Here is a 22,264-nt window from a genome sequence, read left to right as displayed (position 1 = left end):
CCCCTTTCAGTTTCTACACGGCATCGTACCGGAACGCTAAATTGCTTGGCGGTACGTCTTTGCCGGTAGGGTGGTAACTAGCCACGGCCGAAGCCTCCCACCAGCCAGACCTGGACTAATTAAGAAAATCTCAATCTGCCCAGCCGGGGATCGAACCCAGGACCTCCGTTTTGTAAATCCACCGCGCATACCACTGCGCCACGGAGGCCGTCAAAAGTGTCATTTTATTCTCATACTAGCGGACACCCGCGACTTCGTCCTCGTGGAAATCAATGTAAACTTTCAAGCCCTATTTCAACATTTTAGGGCTTGAATTTTAAATTTTTTGAATCCCATTATATTTCGTATTTTTTACTGTAGCTTTAAAAATTAAGGACTTTCCATACAAACTTTCATCCCCTATTTCCCCCTTCTTATTTTATTTTCGCTAAAAATCCTATAACCTTTTCCGTATTGTGGTCTTAAACCGTACCAAGTTTCATTTGAATTCATTCAGTAGTTTCAGCGACAGACAAAAAATCGAAAAAAAATATTTTAGCTTCAGTATCGATTGTATAATGCAAATAACAACAAAAGTTTTCAAAATATCTTCAATGTACAAAATGTACAAAATGCACAGAACTCGAATTATAAGTATAGATTCTAAATGGTGCTGGCGTCCGTTATGCCACGGTAACGTTTGGTGTTACAAATGGTTTATGTAAAATCTCAAATGTTCAGAGCTCGACCAGTTTTATTATAAGTATAGATTAAACAAGAGAAGTACAGTTAGAAGTATAGTTATTTAAATCTACATTTCATACCTTAGAGTAAAAATGTATCTATAAATCTAAGGTTTATACGGAGATTAAAACTTGCTCTTTGAAAAATATTTAGTCCATAAAATATATTATTATGAAATCGCATTTCATATTCCCTTCAATCTCCGAGGCAGATGATATTTACTTTTTTTCATCGGAACGGGTAAAATATCGTGTTAGCATTTTTATTCCAATTTAGCCTCTATATTTACGTATCATAAGAATTATTTTTGTAAAGCACAAATCTGGCCTGTTCACGAGAGTTGATTCTATTATAACCTTTATATCTACGCACATAAGAATTATATTTGTGTAGCAGTTTCTTCACCGTTCACGGGCATAGCTGAAAATTTGATTTCAGGGATAGATAACCGTTAATATTAAACTGGAATATATAAATAGACTTTAATTCGTTTTAATTCGTAAACGTTACGTGGATTCAATCATTAATTATAATGAATCAAATCACGCGAGCAGACACGTATTTATTCAAATCAAATTAGCGTGTCGGAGTACATAATTTAATTTATTTTCGAACCGAGCGAGGGAATTAATAATGATTATTATCTAAATTCTAAAACAAGTGAGTTCGTTGTACAATATAGTACCAATTAGTATAGTAGTAAGACTGACAGTTTGTCAGCATATGCAATATACGAACCATACTTACGTACGGTAGCCAATACTTGACTCGTATCAAATTTAATTTAATAAATTTGATAATTTTTCGAATAATCACGTCGCACAAAAAATATAAAAAAGAAAATCAGTCTAGTAGAACGATAATGAAATTTAAGACCATTTAAAAACAGTGTCAAATAGACTATTGAGTATTTGACTGCCTTAGGTTACCTTTACTATACTTTTAACTGCCTCATTGATCCTGTCAATATAAACAAATTACATACATAAAAGAATACGAATGTTTGTAATAAAATAGTAATTTTAACGTAATTAGATGAAAAAAACATACATTTTAGCTTATTTTTTACTTCATTTGTCTATTAAAATGTTTGCTATTAGGATAATAAAAAACGATAATCAGAGAGAATTATCTATTTACGTAAGCCATTCAATTTAATTTGCGGTTAACTTTTCCGGCACAAAAAATAATGTAGAACGAGCAACGGACATACAAAAATTAGGGCTACCAAAGTTTGTTTTTAGGGTTCAGTATTTGTTTTGTAATGGGATTACGTGCGCATTGGGGCAATATACCGCCCGATTGAGTTCGTTCGGAAAAGTTCGGGTTGTCGGAAACTTAACTTAGACCGTATGGTTATATTATACCGTATTGCTGGTATGGGGGTTCTATTTTCGGAAGACGGTGTAGCTTTGATAATAATATTAAGTTGTACACAATCTACTTTAGACTTTGTCGCTAACTATGGGCTTCTTATGAGCAGCAAGGTTAATGTGTTGACGCTCTTAGAAGGCTCAGAGTCACACAGCGGGCGATAGAAAGAAAGAGAAAGAAAGAAAAAAGATTTATTAGAGAATGATGACACACAACACAATTTGCATAACCCAGTAAAGGGACCCAACTCAGCTTAATACATACATATATACTCCTAAAATAAACAGAGCATGGAGCGCTGGCACGATCTATGCTAGGAGTATCTCTGCGTGATCGAATCATTAATGAGGAGATCCACATAGCTCAACGTGTCGCGAAGCTGAAGTGGCAATGGGCGGGCCCCACATAGTTCGAAGAGGACTAGCGGACGCCCGCGACTTGGTTCGCCCTTAGACCTCCTTAATCCGACCCTCTTGCAAAATCCGTTCTTAGCAAACGTCTACTAAATGTAAACTATCTCCGTACCAAATTTCATCTTTGTACGTTTTGTGGTTTTCGAGATTTCATGATGACCTTTCGCATTTATATATTAAGATTAAGATTACTCAAAATACCTAATTAAATCATTCAATCAAAATTACTACATATCTGACTATCTCGTAAGTATCTTCGATATTCCCACTAGCTCAAAAACCGTTTGTGAGTTGTAAATTCCAACATGGCCGTGTCCCTATTGTCAATTTGTCTCAACTTGGCAACGAAGTAAAGTTCCTGTCGAACGCAATAAGTGTTTGCAGTTTCTCCTTCACACCAACAATAGATACGAATATGCATTTTTGCGATCCAATATTTCATTCCGAGGAACTTCCGTCACACTATTCTGTATATTTACTTGTCTATTGAAAGGTGACTTTTGTAAAGGAGTTCGAATTCACACGTTATAGTTTAAAGCTCTATGGTTCTGGCGATTCAAATCGTCGTGTCTACGTTTTGAAATGTTTTGGCATTTATTTTCTGTAATTGACCTTTAATTTATGACTTATAAATTAAAGCATTTTAAAAGATAAAATATTTTATTGCAATTGTATTTTAAACGCAGTAGATTTTGACAATTTAAATATTAAATGATGAGATTTAAGTGCGTGCAGACTGTCCTTGAGTTATTACAGACGTCCCACTGGTCACATGGTCCGCACGGTCAACTTTGAAGTTAACTCCTGATTATACAAAAAGTACTCAGTACAATGAGAAAAAAATCATATAAAATTATATCTCCTAAACTAAGCAAAGTAAGAATATACATGGGGGTGATTCACATCTCCTCGTTACAAGGTCCCCAAATTTTAGCTTTGAACGTCAACTCCCCGGCCACCCTGTATACTTTAAAATGTCGTTGAATATCACTATCCTAATAATCCTTTACGAGATATAAATATTTAGTCATATCTCGCATCAGACATTTTATATATTTTTGTGCCACGAAATATCGTCTCGCCGAGTTTAATACGTTAATACACTTGAAGCGAACGCAGGCTGCTTTCCCATTCAAATTCGGCTGAAAATAAATTTTCCGGTGAAATTTAGTTTGAAAACTGTGAGCCAGCAGTTTTTTACGAGCATATCTATTGGCGAAGGATATCTTTATGTGGTCAGAACGCTGTTACATGATTTTAGAGTTAGGTATATGTTGCTAGGTTTGCGATTAAATTGTATATTTTCTTTAATATAATCAAAGAAAATTTTAAATATTGCCCTGATTTCCGATGGAGGTTAATATTATTCGAGTAGGTATGCACATAATAATCAGGTTAATTCTTTAACGTGTTCTTCAACTAAGCCGTTCAAAGCAGAAGGATTACATAATATTAAGCAAAACCCGACGATAAGCCGATGGACGTAGGGGTCCCAAAGTGCTGGAATGGCGACCCCGCACTAGTAAGCGCAGTGTTGGCCGACCCCCCACCAGGTGGACTGACGACATCAAGCGAGACGCAGGGATTCGCTGGATGCAGGCGGCTCAGTATCGTGATGTTTGGAAGTCTCTACAAAAGGCCTATGTCCTGCTTGGACGTCCATCGGATGATATGATGATGATGATGATGATGCAAAACCCTATGCAAACTATCGTCTATAGGTACATATTATAAGTAACGAAACACTTTGCGTGCATTTTTTTAGCAATCGCTTGTTAGCATGCATGCCTAAGCAATGATGCAGTTTGTGGTGAAACACGCCTATTCACATAAATAATAATTAGATAAAGTTTATTTAATTATTAAAATAATTTAATAAACTTTCCCTTTTTCTTTAAATAAAAGCATATTTGAGTAATAATGAGTTTTGACCTGAGACTGATAGCAAGATGATGATTGTTACATGATCTGTATCTTTTACAGTATTTACATGATTTAAAATGTAATAAAGAAATAGGTATAGGTTTAACTCGACTCATGTTCATGTCTAGTTTTAATAAACTTTTTAAAATTATATTTTCCCAAAGACTTTCATTGAAATCCTCCTTGAAAATTAAATTAAAACAAATGTTAGAACCAGAAAACCAAGGTAAACATTTTGCCGTCAACAATCTTAGCACAAAAAATCTACACAGCAACTAAACAGTAAATACATTTGGAAGCCATTTTCCCCGATAAAATATTTTACCTGAACAAAACTCAGTCGATACATTAAGATTTTATTCTTATATATCGAATAAAATGTAATGTAACGACTCTCAATAAAGTAGGTAGCTATTTGTAAGATTTCGCTTGAATACACTTCAATCACTTTTGCCATCTATTTTAGATCCAACTTGTATCTATCTCTAACTCGGGATTTTTATTCAATGTGAATTTTGTTTTGGTCAATGTAGGTACCTACATAATGTTGTTCTATATGTATTTTGCTACTTTGCTTCAATAATGTAATAAACTATACTAATATTATAAAGCTGAAGAGTTTGTTTGTTTGATTGATTGAACGCGCTAATCTCAGGAACTACTGGTCTGATTTGAAAAATCTTTCAGTATTAGACAGCCCATTTATCGAGGAAGGCTTGCTATATATTGTCCTCGTTTTCCTACGGGAACGGGAACCACGCGGGTAAAACCGCGCGGTGTCAGCTAGTAATGTAATATTTCGAGAAACAATTTTACAAAAGGTATTTTTAAATGTTCAAAAATTTTTCGCGTCAAAAGTACTGTGTTTTTAAAGTATTATAAATTTTAATTTACTTGTAAAACATATTAGGTTTATACGAAAATTTGTTGAAAGTTAAATGAAAAATAGCCTCCTATAAAATTTTCTTTTTTGAGATGTTATTGTATTATGTTATTGAAGCATAGAAGCGATTTATATTTTTACCAACATATTAGTAAATATTTGCGATGTCTTTGCGATTTAAAAGTGTTGTTGTTTTTTTTAATTACATTATTTTTTTAATTACATTTCATTTTGATTTCTGTTTTGTAAATATAGTGTAGTCCAACTAGTATGTTATGGTTCTGGCAACAAAATATTTTTTTTTTTTTTATAATTTTTAGTAATTGTGACAAAGAAAACCTAACCTAGTTGGCCTATATAAAACAGTATACCGAAACTAAGCAACCATTTTCCACAGTATAACAATGAAATTAGTAAACAATTTAAACTTCTATGCAATTAAAATACCTATGATCACAGTAATAATAAAGGTATTTGTTATCTATGACGATATATCATTGAATTTCGTTACCCAGAATGGTGAGCATAGACAATTGGATTGCAGGAAGGGGGGGGGTGGTGTAGAGGGTAGGGGGGGTATGATTGGCGGCCATTTACATGTACAACAGGAAATTGGCGCGCATTGGCATCGCGGCAGAGGGAGCAGTTTGTGTAATAATTAGTTCTGCGGATTGTTGTACACGGAGTCTGAATCTAAATATGGATGAAAATACTAAATATCAAGATATTCAATTGCTGCGAACTATTATTTCTGCTCGAGTAATTGTTTTAATAGAGCCGTGATAGCCCAATGGATATGACCTCTGCCTCCGATTCCGAAGGGTGTGGGTCCGAATCCGGCCCGGGGCATGCACCACCAACTTTTCAGTTGCATTTTAAAAAAATTAAATTAATAAAAAAATCATTTATTTCAAGTACCTACGCTTAATTTTAAAGCACTATTTGTAAATTCTACCACTGGTTCGAAAGTCAGGTTTTGCTGAGAGAGAGAGATAAAATCAACACTTTCCTTTTTTAAAAATCATAGACAATTGATAAATCCTACTAATATTATAAACGCGAAAGTTGTTGATGTTTGTTACTCTATAACATAATGCAAGAATGGAAATAGATTTTACTTTGGATTAACACATAGGCTACTTTTTATCCCGAAAAAATCCATGTTTTACCGAGATTTGCGAAAACTGATGATTTTGGTGATATGAAAGTTTGTTACTCTTTCACGCCTCAACTACTGAACCGAATTAGCTGAAATATGATATTAAGATATATTATAGCCTGGATTACCACATAGACTACTTTTTATCACGGAAAAGTCCATGGTTTCCGAGGGATTTGTGAAAAACTAAATTCCAGGCGGACGAAGTCGCGGGCGTCCGCTAGTATTATTATATAACTCCTTAAATTTGCATCTTTTAGTGTTCCGAACGTACGTAGTACAAAAAGGGAACCCCTATTTAATATTATTATAGATAAATGAAATGTTATTCCATGTTATAACAAGCGGCTTTAGGGTAAATATCTCAGCGTGAGATGTGAATTGATCCCCGCTTGCATCTGACGGGCAGCGCTCAGGGACAAATTGGAAATGAGACGTAACGTAGAGGCGCTTCGTATGTCGGCCCCGCCGCATGATATGGGTGTATTGACTTACGTTCATTAATTCCTAGTCGGCGTTGACTTACTCCAACTATCTGTCTGTTGGAGTTACTCGTAGTTGCAGCAACACGATAGTTATGGGTAGTGTAATGTACACGCACACACTAAAGATTCACTTAATCACTAGTGTGTGCGTGCACTTAATCATTAGTGATTCACTTAATCACTAGTGTGGGCGTGTACATTTGTAAGAGACGTCCATAACTTAATGATATTGAATTAAAGTCCAACTTCTCATGTATACATTTTAATTCCATTTTCACCATAGGTACAGTAAATCTCGACATTGACAATATCATGAAATCTCGTAAACATTAACTGTCGTACATTTTCATTGATATTTCATTTACACTCAATGATTAGTAATTTAGTAATTAAATCGATAATCTAATTTCGTCGTTCCCATTTTATATCTCGCGCCTGCGTCCCCCTTTTTCCTTCTTTTTTTTGTATGCCAAAAGGCAAAGGCATTACACCGTACAGCCATAGAATACTTTATTTATTTAAATTAAATACTCGGCCATACTGCCGGACGTGTTAATATTATTGTTCTTATGAATTCCATTTTGTACAACAATGTAATATTCCATATAAATTTAACTAGAAAAACCACATTTTAGTCAATAATATTTACAAAACCTTACACATTACTCAAGTGAACAAACTAGTGGTTAAGAATTAGTTGACTAATTCTTCTTCTTTTAAGCGTGCCTCTCCGACTAGCGAAGGTTGGCATTCAATTCAGTTTCTTGAACTCGTCTCTATCCTACGCGAGGCGAAATAATTGTGCGGCGCTCGCGATCCCGGCCCACTCTCTGATGTTTCTCAGCCAAGACTTCCTTCGACCAACGCCTCTTCTCAGCAATTTTTCCCATCAAGATAAGCTGTAGAAGCTCGTATCTCTCGTAGCACGTGCCCTAGATACGCGACTTTTCTCGTCTTGACGGTCTGCAAAAGTTCACGCTCCTGATTGGCGCGTCGCAGAACTTCGGCATTCGTCACTTTGTGAGTCCAACTGATAGTCAGCATGCGTCTAAACGCCCACATTTCGAACGCTTCTGTACGTTTCCTGATGTCCTCTTTTACTGTCCATTTTGTTAAAAGTACTTCGAGCTATTTTAATGCGAGTCTTAACTTCCTGATCGCTACCAACTGAACTTTCAATAAGCGATACTAATGTAATACTAGACTAGTCAATGCAATAGTTGGTATATTGACATCGTGTTCGTCACAGACTGTATCCGGCTGTCAGAATATTAATAACATCCGGTAACAATACTGAATTCTTTCATGTCAACAGTCTGTAGGCTGTTAATTTGCAGTCATATACACTACAGGTAGTATATGACTACTAAATTAAACTATTTAGTCTTCTTTGCGCTATATTTCTTGGCGCTATTACATTATCAACCCAACTTTTAAATAAAATTTTCAATTTTAAAATCGCGCTTCTCGATTCCCGCCAAAAATCGAAGTCCTGTTATTGCAGATCTTCAACTGTACCACAGACATATTATATACATTCATAGCCATGATGACCACAGACTCATTATTGTATTAACACAGATCACATTACAACAAAAAGGACAAGTGCTAGTAAAGTCTGTCTGCTAAGCCTGTGTTTAACTTATTCATGGCATTACCTCAGAGTTCTTAGACAATAAACATTCCATTAACTATGAAGGCAGTTGTAATCGGCCACGCAAATTTACCTTCATTTAGTATTGATAGAGATTGCAGAGGACTTAACTTTGCGTTGAAGGTGAAGTGAAATTTGATAGCGTCATTAATAAATTAGTTTCTGCTCAGCGTTAGCCTTATCGACTTTGTTTTGACCACAGAACAGACCACAGATCATACAGAGTGGGTCTTTACAACTAGCGTGATGAAGCCGGTGAAACCCATATTTACGGGTCAAACGTCACGCGTATGCTTGACATCCGCATATACAAACTTTTTTCATAATTTCCATTGTTATGTATTAAAAGGTACAAGGCAGTGCTCACATATTCCACAGTAAAGAAAATAAAGTATGGATAGTCTTTCCTATTGCTTACCAACCTACAACACTATGCCTTTGGGATTAAGTTATCGATTCAGTCCCTGAGTCTTTGAGAGCAGATAACGTTGTATCTAGGCTAGATTTATGTGCATAATCCTAATAGGCTTAGAGCCGAGTGAACCAGACCTTTCTTATTTTATAAAAACTGAATTTGTATTATTTTTTTCTTTAACTAACAAGAAAACGAACAAACAAACCTTACCAATAAGTCTTCATAAAATATCGTAAAACGTCAATCAACGATTTAGCCTGTCCCCGATATGGACAAATTAAAGATGAATTAAAAATATCGTAAAACGTTGTAGCAAACTTTTTTTGTTAAAGTAATGATTTCGTTATTAAATTACAAATTATCAAGTTTTTTTTAGATATATATAAGTAACTTGCCGGGTGATTAGGATAAGCCTGGGCCTTAATTAACTTCTTAATTATAATAACAATAATAATAAAGCCTTTTATTTCCTATAAACTTTAACCTAATTACAAAATATTATATATTTTCTTAATTCTATGTAAGTAATATTTAGGTTATTTGTTTCATTTTTACAATTGTATTACTTATAGGAATCCCTTGGTAGGGTATAGGCCTCCTCCAATTTCTTCCATTTCTCTCTTTCCCGCGCTATTGTCATCCAGCTTTTCCCGGCTGTCGTCTGTGGTCTGCCGACGTTTCTTTTTCCTTGTGGACCAATCCATTTTGTGGTCTTAATAGTCCAGCGTTGGTCTGAGCACCTCGCTACATGGCCGGCCCAGCTCCATTTTAGTTTCAGAGCTTGATGTAAAGCATCTGTCAGTTTTGTCTTTTTTCTTATTTCTTAGCTTCTTGTCTTTTGAACTTCTTAATTAACGATAATAATTTCTTATTTAAAGTAAATTCGATTATTTTAACCGCCGCAAGGTAATATTATTATCCACGAGAGTGTTATATCATAAGCGAAGGCGAAATATTTGCATATGATTATATCAGCTCTGAGATAAAATCGAATCATCTCTCAGGTTACACAGAGCAGGCGCTGTTCCCCAAGGATCGACTTATCGATTCCATCATCCCGAAGTGAATATAGGAGGGTAACCTAGATTTATGTTCATAATCTAGATTTACCGCACATTTATGTTATAATAGCAGACGCCCCGATTCACCCGCGTAGTTAGCGTTCCCGTGCCTGTGGTTCTCGCTGATAATGTTAAATCGGTCCAATGGTTTTGAAGGTTTTTTTCATACTCTTCAAACACTTAAATAAACAAAAAATATTTTCTTTTCTCTTAATAATACTAAGTGGACGCTCCCGACTTCATCCACGAGAAAATTTGTGGAAGCTTTCGACTTTCGTCCCCTTTTTAACGCCATTACATTTTACTTTTTAACGAAAGTCAATGTCAGTCAACAACCACCTATATTAAACAACGTAGAGGTAAATTTTCAAAATATTCACGTGGGTTTTTATATTTTTTCAGACGAAGTGGACGTGATCGGCTACACGTCGAACCAGAGCGACAGCGAGTCACTGGTGTCTGGCCACAGCGGCGACAGCGGCGTGGGCGTCGCGCGCGGCCGCCCGCGGTATTGTAGCAAGCCTGCGCGCGCGCGGTTTACCAGGGTCTAGGTAAGAATATAGTGTTACACGTGAACAGTGCGACAGCGAGTCACTGGTGTCTGGCCACAGCGGCGACAGCGGCGTGGGCGTCGCGCGCGGCCGCCCGCGGTATTGTAGCAAGCCTGCGCGCGCGCGGTTTACCAGGGTCTAGGTAAGAATATAGTGTTACACGTGAACAGAGCGACAGCGAGTCACTGGTGTCTGGCCACAGCGGCGACAGCGGCGTGGGCGTCGCGCGCGGCCGCCCGCGGTATTGTAGCAAGCCTGCGCGCGCGCGGTTTACCAGGGTCTAGGTAAGAATATAGTGTTACACGTGAACAGAGCGACAGCGAGTCACTGGTGTCTGGCCACAGCGGCGACAGCGGCGTGGGCGTCGCGCGCGGCCGCCCGCGGTATTGTAGCAAGCCTGCGCGCGCGCGGTTTACCAGGGTCTAGGTAAGAATATAGTGTTACACGTGAACAGAGCGACAGCGAGTCACTGGTGTCTGGCCACAGCGGCGACAGCGGCGTGGGCGTCGCGCGCGGCCGCCCGCGGTATTGTAGCAAGCCTGCGCGCGCGCGGTTTACCAGGGTCTAGGTAAGAATATAGTGTTACACGTGAACAGAGCGACAGCGAGTCACTGGTGTCTGGCCACAGCGGCGACAGCGGCGTGGGCGTCGCGCGCGGCCGCCCGCGGTATTGTAGCAAGCCTGCGCGCGCGCGGTTTACCAGGGTCTAGGTAAGAATATAGTGTTACACGTGAACAGAGCGACAGCGAGTCACTGGTGTCTGGCCACAGCGGCGACAGCGGCGTGGGCGTCGCGCGCGGCCGCCCGCGGTATTGTAGCAAGCCTGCGCGCGCGCGGTTTACCAGGGTCTAGGTAAGAATATAGTGTTACACGTGAACAGTGCGACAGCGAGTCACTGGTGTCTGGCCACAGCGGCGACAGCGGCGTGGGCGTCGCGCGCGGCCGCCCGCGGTATTGTAGCAAGCCTGCGCGCGCGCGGTTTACCAGGGTCTAGGTAAGAATATAGTGTTACACGTGAACAGAGCGACAGCGAGTCACTGGTGTCTGGCCACAGCGGCGACAGCGGCGTGGGCGTCGCGCGCGGCCGCCCGCGGTATTGTAGCAAGCCTGCGCGCGCGCGGTTTACCAGGGTCTAGGTAAGAATATAGTGTTACACGTGAACAGAGCGACAGCGAGTCACTGGTGTCTGGCCACAGCGGCGACAGCGGCGTGGGCGTCGCGCGCGGCCGCCCGCGGTATTGTAGCAAGCCTGCGCGCGCGCGGTTTACCAGGGTCTAGGTAAGAATATAGTGTTACACGTGAACAGAGCGACAGCGAGTCACTGGTGTCTGGCCACAGCGGCGACAGCGGCGTGGGCGTCGCGCGCGGCCGCCCGCGGTATTGTAGCAAGCCTGCGCGCGCGCGGTTTACCAGGGTCTAGGTAAGAATATAGTGTTACACGTGAACAGAGCGACAGCGAGTCACTGGTGTCTGGCCACAGCGGCGACAGCGGCGTGGGCGTCGCGCGCGGTTCCCGCGGTATTGTAGCAAGCCTGCGCGCGCGCGGTTTACCAGGGTCTAGGTAAGAATATAGTGTTACACGTGAACAGAGCGACAGCGAGTCACTGGTGTCTGGCCACAGCGGCGACAGCGGCGTGGGCGTCGCGCGCGGCCGCCCGCGGTATTGTAGCAAGCCTGCGCGCGCGCGGTTTACCAGGGTCTAGGTAAGAATATAGTGTTACACGTGAACAGAGCGACAGCGAGTCACTGGTGTCTGGCCACAGCGGCGATAGCGGCGTGGGCGTCGCGCACGGCCGCCCGCGGTATTGTAGCAAGCCTGCGCGCGCGCGGTTTACCAGGGTCTAGGTAAGAATATAGTGTTACACGTGAACAGAGCGACAGCGAGTCACTGGTGTCTGGCCACAGCGGCGACAGCGGCGTGGGCGTCGCGCGCGGCCGCCCGCGGTATTGTAGCAAGCCTGCGCGCGCGCGGTTTACCAGGGTCTAGGTAAGAATATAGTGTTACACGTGAACAGAGCGACAGCGAGTCACTGGTGTCTGGCCACAGCGGCGACAGCGGCGTGGGCGTCGCGCGCGGCCGCCCGCGGTATTGTAGCAAGCCTGCGCGCGCGCGGTTTACCAGGGTCTAGGTAAGAATATAGTGTTACACGTGAACAGAGCGACAGCGAGTCACTGGTGTCTGGCCACAGCGGCGACAGCGGCGTGGGCGTCGCGCGCGGCCGCCCGCGGTATTGTAGCAAGCCTGCGCGCGCGCGGTTTACCAGGGTCTAGGTAAGAATATAGTGTTACACGTGAACAGAGCGACAGCGAGTCACTGGTGTCTGGCCACAGCGGCGACAGATTCGTGATCAAGATCTAAGATTCGATGGATTCAGAACCAATATAAGTAAGTACACGGATCTAGTCACAGTTTAATAAAGTTTTAATAAAATATATAGATATTGTAGACAACGTTCTATATTTCCATTTATATTTATCATTGCGCTTATTTCTTTTGACAAAATAAATCTTTCTTATCGACACAAATGGTGAGGTTTAACATAATATTCATGTTTCATTGCATTGTTGCAGGTGAGAGGTGCGCGGCGCGCGGCTATCTTCGTAAGAAACAAAACATTCGTAGGACATTTTGTTATTATGAGTGCCGAGGCGAATGTGGTTAGTGAGTGACTCGCCGTCGTGGCCGCCCGCGCCGCCCAGTGACTCCGCACTCACACACACAAACACTCCGCGACCATTACCGAGTACAAAATTGCCAAAAAACAACCATATTTTTCTTGTCTTCTATCACAAGTTACAAAACACATTAGACTCGTTTGGTGTTTAAAAGTTGGACTTTTTAAGTGTTTAAAAAAAGAAGATGAATTAACGTCACCCGCTTTCCAGAATCAACGAAATCATCACAAGGGGCTTTATTAAAATTTAAAAAGTGTTAAAATAGTGACATTTTGCGGGAAATATATTGTTTTTTCGCCCCAAATAGTTTGAAGCAAAAACATAACACATTTTGTTTATTAAGTTTTATTCGACATTTTTTGTTTATAAAATTACAATAATATGTTTATAATTAAATAATACCTAATATTATGTACATTTAAATTATAATTCCTTATTAGGTACTTACTGTTACTGATTTTCACAAAAAAAAATTAATAATTTTAATAATAATTGTCGCTCAGCGAATGTTGTATAGATATCATTTTTATATTTTGTATATAATTTATATTTCTTTTGCTTGTAAAAATAATCAAATAGCTGTAGATCTGTGCGTGTTGGTCAAATTATAAAACAATGTATGTTTGGGTTATTTTAAAAAATAGCAACCCACCAAAAAAAAAAATTTGTAACATCTATTTAATAAAGGTACATGAGAATGTGAATTTTATGTAACAAATCGCATAGATCGCATGTATTTGATTTCAGTGCCTCTCATTTTATATTGTGTTACTGTCTCTATAGATTTTGTGGACGCTACTTTTCAAAATGGCGTAAACGATTTCCAAAGAGTATGTAACCTACAGAACGTACACACGAAACTTTGGTACTGTCTATTTGAGTTTTTAGATATGCCCTTTGGTACTGTCTATTTGAGTTTTTAGATATGCCCTTAAAATCAGATATATACTTACCGACACCTACAGGCTACATTGGTAGAAATATGGATATAAAATAAATATATTCAAGCACCTACATCCGTGCGTTCTGCGTTATCTATTATTATAACTTTTTAGCAGTGAATTTTACAAGTTTATTGCCCAAATTAGACATAAAAATAATACAACTGGCTAAAATAATTACTTACTAGCCAGGGAGTAGTATCTAAATATTTTTTTATAATTATTATAAATATTAAAAATAATTATGATAAATCAAAATATTTCCTATATTTTTGTCTTCTAATATATTAATTAATGACGACAACAAAATTGGTTGATAAATGACGAAGTTATGCAGTAACAAACATGAAAAAAATAAAAAAAAAACATACATAACAAAGCTGAAAGTCTTACAAAAATATTTTTTAATAAATGTCAAAATAACTTCCATCGTGCCGCAGATATTATTAATGAGCCAAAGATATTAATGTTTTCAATTTATTGAAAAATAAAAATGGCGGCAAGGAATATTTAGGAAAAAGTACAAGTTACGTGTGTATGTATTTCTGTAATTATGTCCAACATCGCTGACTAACACCGTATTGTTAAGTATTAATATTCAATGTTTTATGATCTCATTTCATTGTCACAGGCCGCTGAGAGTAATGTGTCATAGAATATGTTAAACAATAGTTTATTTTTCTTTTGACATTTAAATAACAATGGCCAGTGTAGAAACTTAGCTTTTCTTTTACTAACAACTTTGTATTTTTGAATTATTTTTACCTGGTGTAGTATCAATGAAGCAATGAAAGTGACATCTTGCGTTCATTCATAGACAATAAACAAGAGCGATAAGTTGTGATGACAGGTAAAAATAGTTTAGAATAAAAAAAAACATATTTTAGTTGTTCTAAAATCTAAATTAATGTGTTGTGGTAAAAATAAAATCAAATTTTAGTTGTTATATCAATAATGTTTAAAATTGCTTCAACTTAAAAAACAATTGTACATTTTTACATACAACTTGAATAATCAATCAAAGTTGAAATAATATTCGTTATTGACACATTCACTCCAATGGTTTCTTATTTATGTGGACATTCACATACCAAAAATAATATTATATGGAATGGAAATCTGGACAATACAATGTGTTGATAAAAACAAATGCAAGATGCAGTACACGTCACGAAAGTAATGTTACTTTAAGGTCTATCCAGATATAACAAGGTTCATACAATTATAATATCTCGGCGATATTACTTAAAATATTTCAAAGTTTGCCATTTCTATTGCCTTTTCTAATCATTATTTTATTTATTTATAAAAGAGACTGCAATTTAAAAATAAAAGAGCTAATCCTATATATTTATATATAATGAAAAAAATACACTGAAGTACAAACACTAACACAAAAATAATACGCAATATGTGCTTACCTATATTATAAATCCGATTATAATGATACTTGAAATCAAAAACTAAGTTTTAATTTAGTATTACCACTAATCCCAATATCTTTAACTTAGAATGGCAATAGATTTTGTTTAAAATGTTAAATTAATTTCTTATGTAGATAATTATTTGTGTCATTTAAAATCGGGCAATATATTATCTATAGGTACTCGTGCCTACATATAGGTATAAAATCCCAACCTGCCCTATAACCTTTAAATTTTAAAAAAGAGCAAAGATTTCTTAATATTTTTCATTGTCAAAAAACCAGAGTAGATTCCACTATACTATACTTACTAAGTACACTATACTTACTAAGTACTCTATACTGGCTAAGTACACTATACTTACTAAGTATACTATACTTAGCTTTTGATGTGTGTGGGTAGACCTCAAAACAACTCACTTAAGTGACGGTAACTGTATCGCCTAGAGAAGATTACACAATATATTTTTGTTATGACTATTGTATCTTATAATAATAAATTGTTAATTCATTTTATGATGAGTGAATGGTTTCATTGCATATTGTTTGAAATCCATTTTGTAAAGTGGCCCCTACGCTCGATTACAATCTCAACTACTGCATCGGTTCTCGTAACTTATTACGTAACTTTTATGGTTGCTATTAAAACCTGACCAGAAATAAATTACACGAATCTCCGTCTAAAAACGAAGCTCTCAAAATAAAGTAGCGAATTTTATGTTACTTTAATTATTATTGATAATAGTAACAAAAAAAAGTTTTGTGAACCAAGCCTTATTCTTACGTAGACATTGTAGTTTTTCGTTCGTTTCGTCGTTTCGGTAAAATAATAAATCTCTTAAAAGTTACTCTAGCACTTTGAAACTCTAAATTTTAAAATACTGGATTTTTTTTTAAATATATATTTTTTTTTAATTTAAATTTTTGAGAGACATACTTTGTACAGTGTGAAAAAAAACATTGTAACTAGCATATATCAACCTGCTATGTTACCCTGGTACTTTGTTTGACGCCTTTGCGTTTCGTGACGATTTCTGCCACTTCACGCTCCTGTAAGCGTAGTAAAATAACTTCGAAGCCTTCGAAAAGCCGAAATGAGGTGAAAAATACTTCATCATGTCATGCGTAACATCACTTAATAGCACATAAAATCACAGTCAAGTGCTGAATAAAAATAACAATTTTCGAGTTAGAGTAATCTAAAAAAAATAGGTACTATTACAAAAAAAATATCTTCCCAAAACCGTCTTATTGCTCTAAGAAGACACGAGGGCTCAAAAATATTGGTAAGTAAAATGGACCTACTAGCTCTTCAGCTCCGGATTCTTTTTTCAGTTGGTTAACTCTTCTGATGAATCATACCACAAATAAAACAGTTTTAAACCATTTAAAGTTACGTAATACCGACACCGTTGCTTTGTTTTATTCTTTGAAAATTCGCGTTGTAAATTGTTTTAGGTATGGATGTTGTAATAAGTATAGTTATTAACGTATGATTATTGAAATGACAGTCTGATCTCTTATAATAAATGCGTTATCGGCGAGCGGCTGAGCCGTGTATGACCGTCGGGCGCCTCTGACATTTGAAACCATAATCTAAATATTACGTTAGAAATTCGCGCCAAAATAAGTTTACGTTGATGAGACCACGAAGGATTTTTCAAAGCAATGCTTCCGAGGTCGCATTAGGTCATCTCATACATAACTGCCATGTTGACAAGTTAACGCTTCTGTCATTATGACAGTTTTATGATAATTTGCGACTGAAAAAAAATATTAGTCATGGCTGGAGTCCAGTCTTTTGAGTTGTCATATAAAAATTATTGGTGTTGATTTTCACATTGTTAATAATTATTTTGAATATTAATTATTATTGTTATATTTAATATTATGTATAATAGAATATATTTCAATTTATTGGTCTTTTGTATCAACGAGTAAATCTAGTCTACATATTATTAATTAAATCTGTATTATAAAGATATTTTATTGAAATAAATTTCAACTATAAAGTTTTGGCGCGATTTCAACGTAATATAAGTTTGTAGCCCGATATTTATGTCATCTTTTTGCGAAATATGGCATTTCGTAAATCGACTCGATGTTGCATTGAAATGTATTGGGCCAGTAAAAGCCGTAATATTTTGCGCACATTTACCGATGTTTAAACGGCACGATAAATATTTTAACCAATACAAAAATTAATCTACGCATACCGTATAGTTGCTAGGAATCTAAATGAAAGTAAAAAAAGTAAATCACAGTGATTTACTTTTTTTACTTTCAAATACTTTTACCGTAACCATACATATTTTCAGCCAATATCTATCATCCGTTTGTTTTATTACAATATTGCCAAAATTTAGAAAAAAATATAATATGGACTTGCATATTAAAATTTCGAAATAAACATTTTGTACATACATACTGTCTGAAATTTTTCTATTCATAAATCGGTAAATTGCGTGTCTATGTCGGTCAAGCAATGCATCACTGAAGTTTGATACTCGATTGTCTTAACCTCAGACTAAGGAATATAAATCACAATATGCTTACGATGCGCGCCACGTATAATTAAAATATCGCTCTCCCTTTCGTTGCGATGGGACGAAAGAAAACTTTATTTCCGAAGCGCCGCTGTTAGTTGACAATATTTTTTTTCTCTCCACGAGTCATGTCGTTGCCGCATGCTAGGTCTAGAAGAGAGATATCTTTAAGTACATTAGAAGGTCACTGTTTAAGAATACATTAGAACTACTGTTTAAAGTCTATCATTTTACCTTGGTCAGTAATTCCTCTCTGTACCTCACTGTTAATACGCGCAAGATAGGTTTGCGTGTGGCCAAAATCGGAACTAATCAAGTGCCGCCATCTTATTGTCTATCTCTCTATCTCTCTCTAGGTGGATAAAAGAGAATGAGTAAGTTGCCAACATTATGTGCGCCGACTTACCTTACCTTGTGCATATAGGTACATCAATGGTGTACCTACCTAACTAACTATATTCTCATGTCTGAGGTCTTATCTGCGTCCGTTATATCCTGCCTCGACTATGTCAATAAACAAATGTATATTATTATATTATATATTTATTTCGAAAATTATTTAATGTTTCACAAATACTTTTTTATTTTATTTATATTTAGGCAGTGCTCTGTCGATGTTTCGTTCGAACCGTACCAACTAGTGTTTCGCTTCACGCACGCCTCTTCATTCATACTCGGATTCTGTAGATACAAAGTGTTTTATATTTGCGACATGAAATTTTAAACCACAAAAAATAAAAATAAAAAATATTTAGCTGATTCGTCAGTTAACGTGCGAACGTGGTCTATGGCAAGATAACCTGCCATAGACCACGTTCGCCGCAAACAAAATAAATAAAATATTTGTTTCAATTGGTCAAGCCGTTCTCAAGTTTTAGCGAAATTATGGGACAACAAATCATTTTTACAATTTTAGATAGGTAGTTACCTACATACTGGAGTGTATGGTCCAAGTGACGTTAATTAGCGGGTTTTGAAAACATTAATTGCAGCTAGCACTTAGACCGTACATTTAGGTACGTCTATAAACAAAGATTTTTTAAAAAATACTTAGGTAACTAATTTGTATCTATTAAACATTGATTATAAAACTAAACCTTGTATATTAAGTAATGAAATACGTAATATGAACGATTAAACTCATGTGTCGATCATATATAATTTTGTATGAATTTAGTTCACAATTCAATTACGAATTACATACGTACACTTTTTAGAATTTTACACTTACTTAGTATATATATGGTATATATTAATAAAATTTTATTAAATACCCACGCCTACTATTTTAACTATTTTGGTATATATTTTCAAGTTAATAAATTTCCCACACTGGAGGGTAATTTCTACATTTCGGAATAATATGTTCCATACATATAGTCAAAGATACAGGGGCTCGATCGCCGTCAGTTCCACATTTTTTTAATTTTTAATGCAAGTTTAATTTTAAAATTTAAGTATGAAAAGGTTTTATTTATTAAAAGTCGGCTTGGTCACTTATGATACATTTTACAACGCTAAATAAAAAAAGATTTTGGTATAAAATTTCTCTAAAGTGTCTTAAATAAATGAAACACTTTGCAAATCCTAGCTCGAAGTGATTAGCCTTCGCCACGTTCAGTTTCGCTACCGTGTTTAAAAAAAAATGGGTAGAAGCGGCGACGGGACGCTATAAGAGTACAAATTCTGTATAAGCCCCTACTTGAATGTTAATTCTAAACGTTAATTTTAAGCTGGGTGCCACGAGCATACGTGTCTAACGAGCTATTACAATTCGATTATTTATTAAGAGAAACTAAAGTCGATATTTTGTGCTATAATATGTTTCTCTCAATAATTTAACCACGGAAGAAGCTCTTCATACAAAATATTTAGTAGTCACTTTCAATACAATTTCAACGAACCAACGTGCATTTAAACATTAAGTGAACTTTGTGTGAAGGTTTCAAATCGGGACGTTCAGCGGTTCCTTCATTATTACGACTTTTTCTACACTTCTATTAAAGCTGTAACATCAAGACTCTATGCACGTGGCACCCAGTAATCACCACGAAACAGGGAGAAGGTATTGTCAGAGTACTACGTGATTCCGGATTACGTAAAGTAGTGTAGATAAAAAAACAAATGAAAAGCGCGCGGGCGATCGTAGCCTACGGTGCAGCTCTGCCTTTGGTGTTGTCTCTTCCTTAACTAAATTTTATCTGTATCCTATTGCTACAGTGTGTTTGATTTGCTATATCTTCTGACTACCCTCCTCTCGTAGACGTACAATATAAAATACAGGTGTACCACTGTAACGATAGGGTATTAGAATTGGTGCGACGCAGTGTAAGCGCGCGCACCTCATTAGATAAGAAAAGTGTTATTATAGCCATAGAGCAAGGACGAAGTTCGCCATGTGACATTGGAATTGTAATTGCGTATTTAGTGACATTAATTTTGATACCTGATATACTGGACTGTCTTTAATGGCACAGTTATTACAATTTCAATGTCACAGCGAATAATTTGTCCTGATGGGATATTTACAGTAGATTTTATTCAAGTGGATGTTTGTAAAATATCGTGAATTTGTAATCAAGTTAGTAGTTTTAAGGATTCAGTCTAAACTCAACCACTTGCTAGCAAGCTACCTCGACTCAGAGAAGCCAGTCATGTCACAAGTTACACTATATTACAAACATTTAGTTTGTAGTAAAAGTCTCCTAAAAATTCCCACTAGCTCTTGGCGCATTAGCAAAAATTGCAATAAACCGTCAAATCTCGCCGCTCCGCAGATACGCGCAACTGGTCGAGCTGTAAATTGTAAAATTAGTCCGGTATTGTAAAAAAAATATATCACTGATTGTAAATATTTGGAACCAAAATTTTTATACAAATTCATAGATTATATTCTTGGACCAAGTTAGCTGGGGAGCGGCGAGAAGGGACGGTGGGACTGCAGAAAACTTAATTGCACACCACTCTTTAGAACTTGTCTACTCCGAGTAAAAAGAAAATAGGTCATTAGTATTTATGAAGTTTTCGAGTACCAAAACACTGTAACGTAAAATAAATCTAATGCTTCTAATCTTAAAGTTTAACTTCGTCCAAACAATCTAGCCAAGCAGATACTTTCTGTAAAAAAATTCATTGCACTAACGTACAGTTTAAAAGATAAGGTGCATTAGGTCCATTTTAGAATGACAATGATGAAAAAATTTAAACGTTTTGAATGACTATTTTCTTTATATTCGACAATATTATAGATGTTTATTATATATAAGGAGTGGCTATAACAAACACTTAAAATATAGCTGTAATAAAGTAAAAATTAATAAAATAGGTACGCAATATTTTCAGCCCTCATAATATATTTGGTAAAATCTATTGCATTTCCTTGATTGTGAAGTATACGTACCTAGATCTTGTAATCAATGTTTTTAATATACCATAAAGCTATTTTAGTCAAAATATACATTTTTTCATAATAAGGAAATACAATAGGTAAGTACTAAGGGTCTAATTATTTTATTCCTGGAGATCTCTAAATTGACAAGTCTTAAAATACTACGCGCTGTTTTTTACAGAAAATGTGAAAGACAAGCTGTGCCTGACAATTTATTGTGATGAGTGATCTAAAGATTTATTTCATATATTCCTACCAAAAGCTTGCGTATATTTTTTAATACTTGTCTATGGTATAGTGCAGATATTTTAAGTGTTTGATAACTGTAAAGTCGTAATGCAGTCCATCGTTGTCCGATCGTAGAGGCAAAACATTAGGTACTACTGCCGAATGGTCTGGCAGCATTATTCTGTGTAATAATTGAAGAAAAGCACATAATGATTTACAATATGTAAAAAAGTTATAGAATTAATTTAATAAAATTATAAATAAAAAAATATTTTTTGTCTATTATTCCTTAACCTCTAACCTTTTACCTAATCAGAAATTAAAATTATTAAAGAAATTTATCGATTTCAATCTAATATCAATAATAATAGTATGCAATATTTATGCACATCAATATCAACCCTTATTTGACTACTGCTGA

General features: G+C 36.6%; 1 protein-coding gene and 1 long non-coding RNA gene across 3 annotated transcripts in view; both read left to right on the top strand.

Moving 5' to 3' along the window:
* LOC112049412 (max dimerization protein 1-like) overlaps window positions 1-10,669 on the top strand; it is a 365,006-nt gene extending 354,337 nt beyond the window's left edge. The window contains exon 6 of one of the 2 annotated variants that reach the window (XM_052885199.1): window positions 10,493-10,669. In XM_052885199.1, coding sequence (XP_052741159.1) covers window positions 10,493-10,641 — 149 coding nt within the window. In that variant the 3' untranslated portion in view covers window positions 10,642-10,669. The remainder of the gene's footprint in view (window positions 1-10,492) is intronic. The other variant, XM_052885198.1, reaches the window with a different exon arrangement.
* A 1,498-nt stretch (window positions 10,670-12,167) lies between these two features.
* LOC128198696 (uncharacterized) lies at window positions 12,168-22,114 on the top strand. Its single transcript, XR_008251397.1, has 2 exons — window positions 12,168-12,912; window positions 13,213-22,114. It is a non-coding gene; the product is annotated as an uncharacterized LOC128198696 (long non-coding RNA).
* Window positions 22,115-22,264: the final 150 nt, after the last annotated feature.

This window comes from Bicyclus anynana, chromosome 13, assembly GCF_947172395.1.
Source record: "Bicyclus anynana chromosome 13, ilBicAnyn1.1, whole genome shotgun sequence".
NCBI lineage: Eukaryota > Metazoa > Arthropoda > Insecta > Lepidoptera > Nymphalidae > Bicyclus > Bicyclus anynana.
This window is presented reverse-complemented; position numbering and strand designations above follow the sequence as displayed.